General features: G+C 38.7%; 1 protein-coding gene across 1 annotated transcript in view; it reads right to left on the reverse strand.

Moving 5' to 3' along the window:
- Positions 1 to 12,399: 12,399 nt before the first annotated feature.
- The window catches only part of LOC132858335 (roundabout homolog 2-like), a 93,294-nt gene continuing 91,650 nt past the window's right edge, over positions 12,400 to 14,043 (reverse strand). Inside the window, exons 25-27 of the mRNA XM_060888634.1 lie at positions 13,853 to 13,990; positions 13,506 to 13,624; positions 12,400 to 13,012 (exon numbers count right to left, since the gene is read on the reverse strand). Coding sequence (XP_060744617.1) covers positions 13,001 to 13,012; positions 13,506 to 13,624; positions 13,853 to 13,990 — 269 coding nt within the window. The 3' untranslated portion in view covers positions 12,400 to 13,000. The remainder of the gene's footprint in view (positions 13,013 to 13,505; positions 13,625 to 13,852; positions 13,991 to 14,043) is intronic.

Genomic DNA, 14,043 nt, shown 5'->3' on the forward strand with positions numbered 1-14,043 from the left:
CACACTTCTGAGGGTTTCACAGAACAGCTGTATTTATACTGAGATTAAATTACACACAGGTACACTCTGTTTATTAATTAGGTGACTTCTGAAGGCAGTTGGTTTCACTGGATTTTAGTTAGGGGTATCAGAGTAAAGGGGGCTGAATACAAATGCACACCAGACTTTACAGATATTTATTTGTAAAAAAAAAAAAAATTGGACACCATTTATAATTTTCATTAGACTTGACAATTATCTGCCACTTTCTTTCGGTCTATTTCATAAAATCCCAATAAAATACATTTTTCTTTGTGGTTGTAACTTGTCAAAAGGTGGAAGAGTTCAGTGGGTATGAATACTTTTGCAAGGCACTCTATATATAACATTGGGCCTGCATTCTTAATCCTAATTCTTTAACTATTTAACTTTTATGTTGATCTGGAAAGTGACATTGGGTAGTGTTGCTACCTCACACATCCTGAGCCCTAGGTTTGATTCAGAGTTTGGGCTACTTCAGGGTTCTCTGGTTTTCTTCCATCTTTCAAAAGCATGCCAGCAAGTGTATTGGCTAAGATAAATTCTTAGGATTCCCACCGTGTGCACGCAAGTTTTCATGCTTTTACTGTGCTTCAGCTGTTTCCTCCAAGTCCAAAGCCATGCATCTCAAAATTGTCTGTAGTGTGTGAATGTGTGTGTTCCCTGCCACAGACTGGCACCCCTTGCCTTGTACCACGAGTCCCAAAGGATAGGCTTCCAGCTTCCAGCTTCCAGCTTCCTGCGTTTCAGAAAACGGATGAACGGAAACTGCTCCTAGGTGCAAATGAGTGTGTGAATGAGTGCGTATGTGGTGCACTGCAACAAACTGGCATTCCATTCAGGATCTCTTCCTACATTGGGCTCAATTTTCCTGTGAAAAGCTCCAAGCCATGCTACATTTCTAATGCAATAATTTATAAATCTCACACTAGATGGCAGCAACTATATAGAAAACCAACACAAACCACAACTCAGAGTCTATCAGGAATTCTATTAATCCTGGAGAGACAATGCACCACGATACCTGTTCAGACTGATCTTTAGATCATCTTATTAAATCAACCACGTGTTTAGTTATGACATGTTATGTTATGATGAAATGTTATTTTCTGACTTTTTGCATTTTCAGTTAATAGTCTTGATGTAAGATTGGTAGCCGAGCTGAAGATGTTGAGGTTCTCTTCGGGAGTGACAAGATTGGACAGGATTAGGAACGAGTACATCAGAGGGACAGCTCATGTTGGACGTTTGGGGGACAAAGATTAAGATGGTTTGGACATGTTCAGAGGAGGGAGAGTGAGTATATTGGTAGGAGAATGTTGGACATGGAGCTGCCAGGCAGGAGTCAAAGAGGAAGGCCAAAGAGGAGGTATATGGATGTAATTAATGAGGATATGAAGCTAGTGGGTGCAAGTGTTGAGGATGCAGAAGATAGGGATAGGTGGAGAGAGATGATTCGCTGTGGCGACCCCTGAAGGGAAAAGCCGAAAGAAGAAAAAGAAGTCTTGATGTAAGATTACTAGTGTTAGATACTACTGGAAACTAGATTTCAGCTTTTTCAGTTTCAGATTGCATCATAAAAATAATGTGTTTGCATTTCGGTTTCATCCCTTATAACTCTGTCTTATGCCACTGTGATTAACAAGGAGACTATGCCATCTCTTCCATACTGTGAGCTTGACCGGTTGTACAGTCTTTACTCTTGGCCACAGATGGTTGTGGTATTGTCAGAATTCACTTTGGAAATGTTCGCTTATTATGACAGTGTGAACGCTTATCCATAAATTCAGAATCCCGGTTTTTGAGATGGATTGTTACAGGGTGGGTTTCTACTTTCGCTTATTGTTTAATTAAAAACAAACTTTATATCAAGGAGCATTTTATTTATTTTTTTTTTTAGTGTGTGAAATTGTTTGTTATGTTTTCTCATGCATTCAATCAATTTTCCATCCTAAAGTGTAGAAATACTTCTGAAATTTACTGCATTTCTATCAAGCCATCTATCTACTGATGTCTATCCTTGAAGATTAGCTACACGTGGGACGCTATATATACTTTCCTTTTGGCGAGGATCATTTTAATTGTCTTTCATCGTTATAAAAACCAACCTGACTCTATGTAGCCATTCAGAGTTAATCTAAAGTGGCATGCAGGGAATGGCAAATGATTTATGACAAGCAATTCTCAAAGCATCTTTGCTTTAATCCTGGTACCATGGCGATATAAGTCACTGCATATGCCTCTAAATCGAAAATATTATAAACAATAAGCGTTAAATAACAATTTATGTGCCAGGAGCATTTGCCATAAATGTTTAAGATTAACACATACCTCTGGGCCAAACACTGCAGCACCTTGTTGCTCATTCAGTGCACAACCTGGATCAATACAAAAAAAAAACTCCCACATCGCAACAAATGGTCCATTTAGTTCAGGGACTGATTATAATGAATCAGTTAATCAGCTCTCCTGTACTGCAGTGCCTTACATGCATTTACTGCAGTACCATCTTTCATCTGCAATGCAACAGCCATTAGATTAATATATCAAGTTATTAGAGTCACTATAGACTACTCTATTTGTTTGCATTAAAATTTTATGAACACCTGAAATGCATTTGTTTCTACAGAGAGACTAATGTATGTCCCATGGACATCAGATCAGGATTATTGTTATGAAAATTTCTAAAAAACTAAAAAAAAACCATGAATATCCAATGAGAGTGAATACACAAAGGAGTGAATACACTTTTCCCAGCTTTCAAACTCTTCTCACAGGTGTTTTAAACACTTGGGTAAGCCTATTGATTCTTCCTGCTGTTCACGGTGTATCACACTGAGCAGGACATGAATAGGTTTAAATGCAAAAAAGTATTGTGAAAATTGCCTGTGTGGTTTGTGAATAGTTTACTGAAATTGACCGTGTGAGCTGTAATGCAGTAGTATTGCGCACGCTTCCATTATTTTCTCTTTTTTTGTGCCTTTGACCTTTTAAGACACTTGAACAAGCTCTTGGTCGCTGCTCTAAATCCCCAGTGTTACAGCTCACATTTCTTCTGGTCCAGGGTGTTATTTTTTTGCTGAATTACAGAGCCTTAAAATAGCCTAAAGTACAAAACTGTTATGCTTTGTTTTTTTGTGTGTATGGTAATTACACCGTATTGCTAATGTGACCTTCAATTTCTAACACTTTGCTTTCAGGTGCCTCACTTTTTGAGGACTTTATAAACTGTAAGCACACTCTTGTTCTCTCACCATTTTTAGCGGTTCAAGTCAGTCGAACCATGACTAATACACTAAGCCAGAAAGCAGTTTTGTCATGTCTCTCCACATTTATCGGATGCCAACTGCAGAAGGTTCCTGGTTTTTAAATTGCATGAAAAGCCAAGGTTGGCATCTGGCTTTATGTTCAGTCTGATGCATTGATGCACGCTGACAACATCTTTACACATCCATCAACTAAATAATCACCTCGTCGTTGAACTTTTTGACCTGCATGGCCAGTACTGGAAAAGTCATGATATGGATTCAGATTAAAATGACATGTACAGTTCAAACAGTGATGGCTGGTCATAATGCTTAGTTCTTTGTTACTGATTAATGATTAATGATTAGTAAAGTTTTGTGTAATGTCCCAGGGACAAAAGGGGGGAATTGTGGTGGACATTTTTACTTAGGAGCTGTTTGTAAGGATTTGAACTTCCAATGATGTCATTGTTGTGACTAGAAATTGTTATTACCGGGGATTGTTTTGTATAATATGAGAGGGACAGTGGGAACCGGAGACGAGTTGGCAAGACTCATAAACAGCTTTTAACAGGCCTTGGTAAGGAAAGATTAGCCAGATCAGGAGATACAGTAAGTAGGCGTTGTGCATCTAAGCCAATGATGAAGTTTTTCTCTTACATGTTTTTTTGTTTGAATTATGCCTATTAAATCTTAATGTAATCAATGATCAAGGCCCCAAAGATCTCTGATGCTACATGAGGAGTGTTAGGTCCTGCTGTGCAGCAGTACAAATAAATTGTGTGATAAAAATAAAAGCCTACTGTACCAATGTGATATTTTATTTTCTCAAAAACGTCCACAAGAGTTGTAATCTAATAATTATAAAACTCTAATCGGAGGGATATACTGTAATATAATATAATATAATATCCATCAATACACTGACAATTAAACTATTCACACTGACCAGTACATTGTGTCTCATCCACCACATAATAGGCTTGGTGTGGTGTAAACTATTACACACATAAACTTAAAGACAGATCAGCGGCTGTGATTTCTAATTTTTTTTAATTGCTTGTGACTTTGCGCTGTTTTTCCTCTAAATACCATCCATGCTAAACAGGAAATTGGTGACATTTTCTTTCCCAGCGAATGAAAAACCCACTCAACTTGATTCTTTTGTCTGTCCTTTTGTGTAATTTCTAATTTAATTGCACAATGCATGTTCAGTCAAAGTTCAAAGGCGTTTTCAGGTAAATGTAAATACTCCATTTTGTTGGTGTTCATTACACTGTGACGGTATTTCACGTCTCCTTAAGCACTGCTGATGACAGTGACAGTGAGGATCCAAATAGATAGCAAATCTTAGTGACTGTTACAAATAGGTTGCATGAATAACTTCATCATCTGATCAATATTAAAACATATGACTGTTTCTACAAAAGTCTAAAATAAACTGATTTATGACATGCACATACAATCATGCAGACCCAGGTCAACAGCTTCAGTTTATGTTCACAACACGTCCCTGAGACTCAATGACATGATTTTTGGTGCCTGATGGGCTGATTTGAGTATTTCGGAAACCGCTGATATCCTGGGATTTTCTCTATAATGGTGAGAAAAACAAAAAAAATCCTGTGACGCTGAAACACCTTGTTGATGAAAGAGATTAGAGGAGAATGATTAGACTACCCTGAGCTGTAAGGAAGTTTACAGTAACTCAAATAATCACTCTGTACACTTGTGGTGAGCAGAAACGCATCTCAGAAAGCACAACACATTAAGCCATGAGGTGGAAGGGCCACAACAGCAGATGACCACATCAGGGTCCAGTCCTGTCAGCTATGATAGGTATCACAGTAGCATGGAAGCACAGACTCACTGGACAGTTGTAGATTAGAGGAAAAAATCATCCAGTCTTTAGCTGTCCAGTTTTGATTAGTCTGTGCAGAAATTCTAGTTCTTGCCTGATATCAGTGGATCTTGATGTGGTCATCTGCTCTTGTGTTTAGTACATGCTGGGATGATTTTTCTGCTCATCACAGTTGTAAAGAGTGATAAAAAAAAGTGAGTTACTTTATCCTGGCAGCATGAATCGATCTGGCCTTTTCCACTGACGTCTCTTATCAACAAAGCATTTCCACCCACATCTGTTGCTCACTCACTGGTTTTGTTTTTGCACCATTCTATGAATTCCGTCCCCCACCTGTTATCAACAAGTCACAGAATCTCCATTTCTCTCCACTCTGCTCTTTGATGTGAACATTAAATGAATCAGTAGACTTGTATCTCCATGATGGCTTGTGTTGTGCTGCTACTACATGATTCGATAATTGGACAACTGTATGAATGTGTGGATGTGCAGGTTTTCCTAATAAAGTGGATGTTGAATATATATATATACTCACCGGCCACTTTATTAGGTACAACTTACTAGTACCGTAAGTGTGGTCTTCTGCTGCTGTAACCCATCCGCCTCAAGGTTCGACGTGTTGTGCGTTCAGAGATGCTCTTCTACATACCTCGGTTGTAACGAGTGGTTATTTGAGTTACTGTTGCCTTTCTATCAACTCGAACCAGTCTGGCCATTCTCCTCTGACCTCTGGCATCAACAAGGCATTTGCGCCCACAGAACTGCCGCTCACTGGATATTTTCTCTTTTTCGTACCATTCTCTGTAAACCCTAGAGATGGTTGTGCGTGAAAATCCCAGTAGATCAGCAGTTTCTGAAATACTCAGACCAGCCCGTCTGGCACCAACAACCATGCCACGTTCAAAGTCACTTAAATCACCTTTCTTCCCCATTCTGACACTCGGTTTGAACTGCAGCAGATCCCACGTCTTGACCATGCATTGAGTTGCTGCCATGTGATTGGCTGATTAGAAATTTGTGTTAACGAGCAGTTGGACAGGTGTACCTAATAAAGTGGATAGTGAGTATATATATATATATATATATATTTATATATATATATATATATATATATATATATATATATATATATATATATATATTTATATAACATTTTTCCATTAATATGATATGTTTCATTTGGAAAATCAGTCCTGCAATATACTTCAAAGTCCTAACCGGAACAGACCTCCGTTAACTTTCACATCATTTCATACATAGAAGAATGAATAATTCTTTTATATTATTCTGAACACTCCTAAGTGAGTAAAGGAGATCATTTCTGATTCTTCAGATGCAGCATATCATCTTTTTTAACATTCTCCTTCTGGGACCTACTAGACAGGTCATTAATAACTAAGACATTCCACTTTTGAGCTAGATTCCTGTAAAAACATTAAACTCTCTCTTAGATAGTTTATATAAGAATTATATCTAGCATTTATCATGACCACTTCGTGTCCTGCTGAATTGATTCTATTGTGCAGACTGATGGAATTGAAGACTTGGCAAACCATGTCTTCATGGAGCTTGCTTTATTCACAGGGGTAAATTCATTCATTCATTCATTTTCTACCGCTTATCCGACCTACCTCAGGTCACGGGGAGCCTGTGCCTATCTCAGTGGGCGTCATCGGGCATCAAGGCAGGATACACCCTGGACGGAGTGCCAACCCATCGCAGGGCACACACACACTCATTCACTCACACAATCACACACTACAGACAATTTTCCAGAGATGCCAATCAACCTACCATGCATGTCTTTGGACCGGGGGAGGAAACCGGAGTACCCGGAGGAAACCCCCGAGGCACGGGGAGAACATGCAAACTCCACACACACAAGGTGGAGGCGGGAATCGAACCCCCAACCCTGGAGATGTGAGGCGAACGTGCTAACCACTAAGCCACCGTGCCCCACAGGGGCACAGTTATATTAAAACATGTTTAGGTCAATTAGCTCCAGTAAAGGGTAAATTCTTTCTTCCATCTTTCCTGAAACACATCGTGCATAATTGTGTTATTAAACCACTGAAACCAAAATAAAAGAAAAATAAACAGGGGTTAGGAGTAGAAGAGATGCAAGATAATTCAGAAATTAAAAGTTACTTTGTGATAAAGGGTTCTGTTTTTATGACATACAGTAGTGCAAATGAAGAAACAAAGGCATACGACAAGCCGTTGCATATTTTTTGGATGCCATGTGTACAGGAGTAATACAAAAGTAAATAGAGTCTGAGTTTGAGTGATTGCACTTGACATTTTTATAACTTGATGACCATCAGACTGTCAAACCTAAGCAAATCTTTTTTCCATTCCACTGGATATTATGTTACTGTTTAAGTGATATTAAGACTTGGATGCAATTCTAACAGTCAAAAATCTACAAATATTAAATACGATACGCAGCTACCACACTTAAGTAAGGCTTGAGTAGAGCTGCAGCTCTTCCTTACTGGTGTCTGCAGGCCCTGTATAGCATCTTACATGCTGTAGTACCTTAAAAAACTAAAACAAACAAACAAATAAATACATGTTAAGGCTAATTCTATGGATAAAATTGGTTAAACAGTCATTTATTGTTGTGATGAATATATATTTGAATTATTCATTCATTCATCTTCTACCGCTTATCCGAACTACCTCGGGTCACGGGGAGCCTGTGCCTATCTCAGGCGTCATCGGGCACCAAGGCAGGATACACCCTGGACGGAGTGCCAACCCATCGCAGGGCACACACACACACTCATTCACTCACACAATCACACACTACAGACAATTTTCCAGAGATGCCAATCAACCTACCATGCATGTCTTTGGACCGGGGGAGGAAACCGGAGTACCCGGAGGAAACCCCCGAGGCACGGGAAGAACATGCAAACTCCACACACACAAGGCGGAGGCCGGAATCGAACCCCCAACCCTGGAGGTGTGAGGCGAACGTGCTAACCACTAAGCCACCGTGCCCCCTATTTGAATTATTTATTGAGCATATTTGTTCAAGAAATTATATGTTATTAACAACAGACTGGTCAGTCAAGGACACTTGCTCTAAATCCTCTAAAGCAGAGAAGCTGCATATGTTTTGTCAGCAAAAGTGATGCCAAAGTTTCCCAAGTGATGATTTGAAGAAAACAAAAATAACTAATGGCACAATTTCTAAGGTGATGGACTGGCCAAGCATGTATCCAGACCTAAACCCTATTGAGCATCTGTGGGTCATCCTTAAACGGAAGAGCACAAAATCTCCACTAGCTCCGTGATGTCGTCATGGAGGAGAGGAAGAGGACTCCAGTGGCATCCTGTGATGCTCTGGTGAACTAAATGCCCAAGAGGGTTAAAGCAGTGCTGGAAAATAATGGTGGCCACACAAAATAATGACACTATGGCCCAATTTGGACATTTGGTTTAGACATTAATGGCTGTGTGTTGAGTTATTTTGAGGGGACAGCACATTTACACTGTTACACAAGCTGTACACTCACTATTTTATATTGTAGCACAGTGTCATTTCTTCAGTGTTGTCACATGAAAAGATATAATAAAATATTTACAGAAATGTGAGGGGTGTACTCACTTCTGTGAGATACTGTATATATATCCTGCCACTTTGGCAGAGATCACAGCTCGCTCTGTGCAGTGTTCATTCATTGTTTATTCAGCATGCACAGCAAGTAGCCTCACGTTAATGGGTTTGTTGGTAACACTGCAAACACAGCTGGATATAAATCAGCTATTTATTTTCACCATGTATGTGTGCAGGTGTGTGTACATGTGAAATACTAGCGACACATTGGATTTTTTTTTAAGCTACAGATGTCTGACTTGGATTAAACGGTTGCATACTGTAGGTTAAGGAACCATCATTTGTATTTATGACACACAACATTTATCAGACTATTATTTGTTTCTTAAAATGTTCTGTTCTGTTGGAAGCGCTACAGCGTCACTACTTCACAACAACTGATTATACCTGCTAGCTCTGAAGTCAAATTCATTCTAAACCTGAGATTGATATTCCTTGCACATGCTTTTAGGATGTGCTTAAATATGATATTATCATGTTTTAGTTGAGTAAGGCTTCTTTAATACTAGGTGTGTTTAGTAGATAAAAGCACAGCCTGAAGCTTCTTTTATGATCATTTAAAAACCCTTCTTTTGCACACACACACACACACACACACACACACACACACACACACACACACACACACACACACCACTGGCTTCCAGACTGACCGAAATTTTTTTACTCCTATTTTATCTTTTTTTTCCAAAATGTATTTAAATCTATGTTAGCGCTGTTACTATCCACAACAGACCTACATTATTAAAATCCAGTAAAAATGGGCTTAAATTGTCTGGTTTACAGAATTGTTCACTAACAAGATATAATGAATCACTTATGGCTATGCAGCTTCTTATGGAACAATATGGCTGATTAGTTCGGTTGCACTCACACAAGCCATAAAGCCACTAAACTGCACGATAAAAAATCTATTTAAAAAAAGAATGTCGCATTTTCCATTCAGTTGACAGCCTGACCTACATAAAACAATTCCCCATGTGTCTAATAGCATTTAAGGAAAAAACACGCAGAGATCCAATGACGTAATATATAAACTCAGTGTCCACTTTAATTGGAACACCTGCTCATACACCTGCACCTTCACGCAGTTATCCAGATTCACTCGCTCTTTTTTCCAGTCTTAACATACTGTATGTAATATCTATGTTATACATGCTTACACACTTTATACACTTAAAATATATACAGGACATTATTTAAACACACACTTCGGTGTCACCCAGAAGAGTCTGGGTTCCCTTCTGAGTCTGGTTCCGCTCCAGGTTTCTTCATCATATAGTTGTAGGGAGTTTTTCCTCACTACGTTACCTCAGGCTTGCTCATTAGAGATAAAAATAAAAGTTCATTTTAAACTTAATTTATATTCTGAATTTTTATACTTCAGTAAAGCTGCTTTGTGGCAATGTCCATTGTTAAAAGTGCCATACAAATAAAATGGAATTACTATAAATAAATGTAATATGCAAAATAATTGTTTTTAATGATTTTTATGATTAATTGTCTAGGCGTACAAGTGATAACTAAGCTGAATTGAATAGTTTACCTCTTTAACATGATGTAAATCATATTCTTGCTTCAGGTTTTTCTCACTTTAAGAAAACATGTTTAAAGGGTTAATAAATGTGAGTGTTACGTCCTAATGCTAAGTATTTGAGAGGTGACAGGAAACCAGATGAAACCTACACAGGAAACCTACAGAAACTATACAGACAGTAACTCACATTTAAGATGGAAGCAGGATGCTGGAGTTGTAAGGTGGTGGCGATATCATACACTACACCACCATGCTGCTTGTGTTGATCGGTCAGTTCTCAGTACAGAATGCGATCAATCCCATGCTTGTCTTTTTTGACACCAGTGAAAAGCAACCACTTAACCTACACATAACCTACCCACTTAAACGCCACATTAAACTAGAGACAATCCCAAGGGACGAGGCTGGGGACGACATGCCAACCATCCTCACGACACAATCACATACACACTTAGACGCTACAGACAATTTAGAAATGCCAATCAGCCTACAAAGCATGTCTTCGGAGAGGAGGGACTCAAACGAGGTTAGCTAAAATCTAAAGCATCGTGTCTCTGCAATCACGTTCATTACTGTAACTGTAAAATGAAATTTGACTGCATGTCCTAATAACATAATAATGATATTATAATAAGATTATTATGTAAATGTGCAATAAAAAACATTCAAACTGACTTTTATCGATCACATATATAATGTTTTATAACGTTAATTAAGTTCGCGTTAATGCTACAAAGTTGTGAATAGTCATTTAATAAATAGATTGTATTTTGAATTAACATCACATTAGTCTAAGCTGATAGATTTGTTTTGGATTACTTTCTTTCAGGTAATTAACATGAAATAGCACAATTTAAACTTGCCACTCTAAGCTCTATATATCAAGAGTTTCACATTAATGAGTCTCTCTATACGTAAATCAAAAAAATGTCAGGAGTTCTTTCCGAATTAAAAACTTTAAACAGGATTTTCATGAATACAAGATTAAATTGAGCAATGATCATTTCTTAGGTTGCCTCTTAGCTCTGTCCCGAACTCCTTAAGACTTACATTATAAATCCTTTTATTATCACCTGACCTTTCATAGCTACAACTACATAATTAAGAATAATGTCTATTGTAATAATATCCTGTCATTTTCAGATTTTTTAGGATCTGGATGAATTGGTCAGTTTATGTGAAGTAAGAGATACAGACCAGTAGCAAATGTCCACAAAATGTTCATTCATTCATTCATTCATTCATCTTCTACCGCTTATACGAACTACCTCGGGTCACGGGGAGCCTGTGCCGATCTCATGCGTCATTGGGCATCAAGGCAGGATACACCCTGGACGGAGTGCCAACCCATCGCAGGGCACACACACACACTCTCATTCACTCAGACAATCACACACTACGGACAATTTTCCAGAGATTAACCTAATTAGCCAATTAACCTGTCTTTGGACTGGGGGAGGAAACCGGAGTACCCGGAGGAAACCCCCGAGGCACAGGGAGAACATGCAAACTCCACACACACACACACACAAGGTGGAGGCGGGAATCGAACCCCGACCCTGGAGGTGTGAGGCAAACGTGCTAACCATTGTGCCCCCTTTCCACAAAATGTTTCTTCTTATAAATGGGAAAAAAACCTATAACTCTGAGCTTGAAGTCAGGGAAATATCCCTGTATCTCAAGAGGGATCATGGCAGGCAGTGACGCACACACCTATTTAAACAAAAATAGGTTTAAAAATCCCACGGTGTTGGCAGAAGGTTACAGCCCCTTTTGCACCACTTCATTAAACTTCTGCACAGGAACATACTAGCAAAAAGGTTGTAAATATAAAAAAAACAAAACAAAAAAAAAACCTGTTTGTTCAGTAACACATTACACTGCAATGCAATGGAATGGAAATACAGCTCAGTGTAGTTCATCTGTCATAATTCAGTCATTTAAATCAGTTCTTAATAAAAAAGCTTCTAGACAAACATTTATTTTAAAAAACTGTATTTCAATGTTTTTTTTTATTGTGTTTTCTTGCACAATCCAAAATACGACAAAGGACAATTTTAATGCTAATGTGTTCAACACAATCATGTCATTCGTATAATATTAATATGCTCCGCTTACTTCCATTCAGTGTGTGTAACATTAGCACTTTTCTAACATTAGCTTGCACAGCCTGGTTATGTTATGTGTATGTCAGCAGCGCAGCTTAGCAGGCGAGACTCATCTCTCCGGAGCGCATGACAGTTTTGCAGTGTGGACGGATTTGAAGCAGAGATGCTGGATCATAAACTGCTCTACTATTCTACCATAAAAAAAACTGTTATGGGTTTAGACGCAGAGACTCTAGTGTTACACAAGATAAACAGCGTGGAATTAAATGTAAACATCGAGGTATCGAGGTAAATAAAAAAATTACATTCAGAAATATTTTTGTCTGGCCAAAATCGTTTGTTGATCAGTCACACAAAGCATAGTCCAAAATATTAGATGCATAAAATAAAGGTTTCAACAGCATAGAAATAAAAAACAAATAAATGAATAAGAAAATAATTATACTTAAATAAATAAATAAATAAATAAATAGCTTAAGGAGGTGGATGGAAATCACATAGACTTGTATGGCTCTTGTGTTCTACTGGACATCATTTGCAATAAAGGTTTATTTGGCACAGTAGGACACCGAGTAGAAATTCATCATCGCCGTCGTCATCTTCCACTCACATCGCGTTCTGCAAGCAAACAAACACATGATGAAAAACTGCTGGTACTGAGGACAGAAGACAGCACAAAAGACAAGATGATCTCCTGAGTGGCTGGATGCTTTTAAAGCTACAATCTTAGTGACGATGTTTTCTGTAATCAGATCTTACTTCTGTTAGTCATTCTCGAAGACATATTACTGTTTATCAATGAAAGGTCAATTATGAGCCTTGTGATTAAATGGCCTTTGTTGTTTGAGATCGATCTCTGCTCTACTGTGCCGTGTGTTCTGTGTGAGTAAATACTATAATTAACTAATTTAGGCCTATTGAACCAAGTAGCGTGTAAACACACACACATTCTTACAAATGTCTAATTATATCGTCTTGTGTATCTGACTATGAAATATGCATGCTTTCAAGGAGTTTGGTTTAGTGGTTCAAATGAGTTTGATTTAATCCAGAAACAAACATCCACACACACACACACACACACACAACTGTGCTTATCTCCCTAGCCCACCTCTTTTTTCCTCCTGGTGTGGGAAGCTGTGTGAGGACGAGAGCAAGAGCTGGAAGTTGCAGGAGGAGAACACTGACTCCTGGACTGCATGTTCACACTGTAATGGATAAGCTCCTCCTCTGTATACAAACACAGCATTCAGCATTTACACTCAAACAGGATGCACTGATGGAACGGAATCAAATTAGGGGTTTGACCTTATGAGAGCGTGTATCTTTGTTAGTGATTGGCTTTTAAACATGAATAGACTTGTTTAAATTCCTCTGGTATCCCTGCAGCACTTGACTGACATTAGTTACAGAATGGGTGACTGACCCTATTAGTGAGTGTGTAGTAGGATTTCAGACCTTCTGTGCTCCACCGGTTCTGTGTTTTCAGATCTGCCCTCCGTTCTTGGCCAGGTGGCTGTGTTCTGGTCTTCGACATGGCTGCCAGGTCCACCTTAGTGCCTTCTGCCGGAGGGGGTTCAGGTGGCGGGGGCAGATCTGAGCAAATAATCAAACGAACGAGATTGTTACATGCACTGTACCACACCTAC

The sequence above is a fragment of the Tachysurus vachellii genome, chromosome 15 (assembly GCF_030014155.1).
Source record: "Tachysurus vachellii isolate PV-2020 chromosome 15, HZAU_Pvac_v1, whole genome shotgun sequence".
In the NCBI taxonomy this organism is placed as follows: Eukaryota; Metazoa; Chordata; class Actinopteri; order Siluriformes; family Bagridae; genus Tachysurus; species Tachysurus vachellii.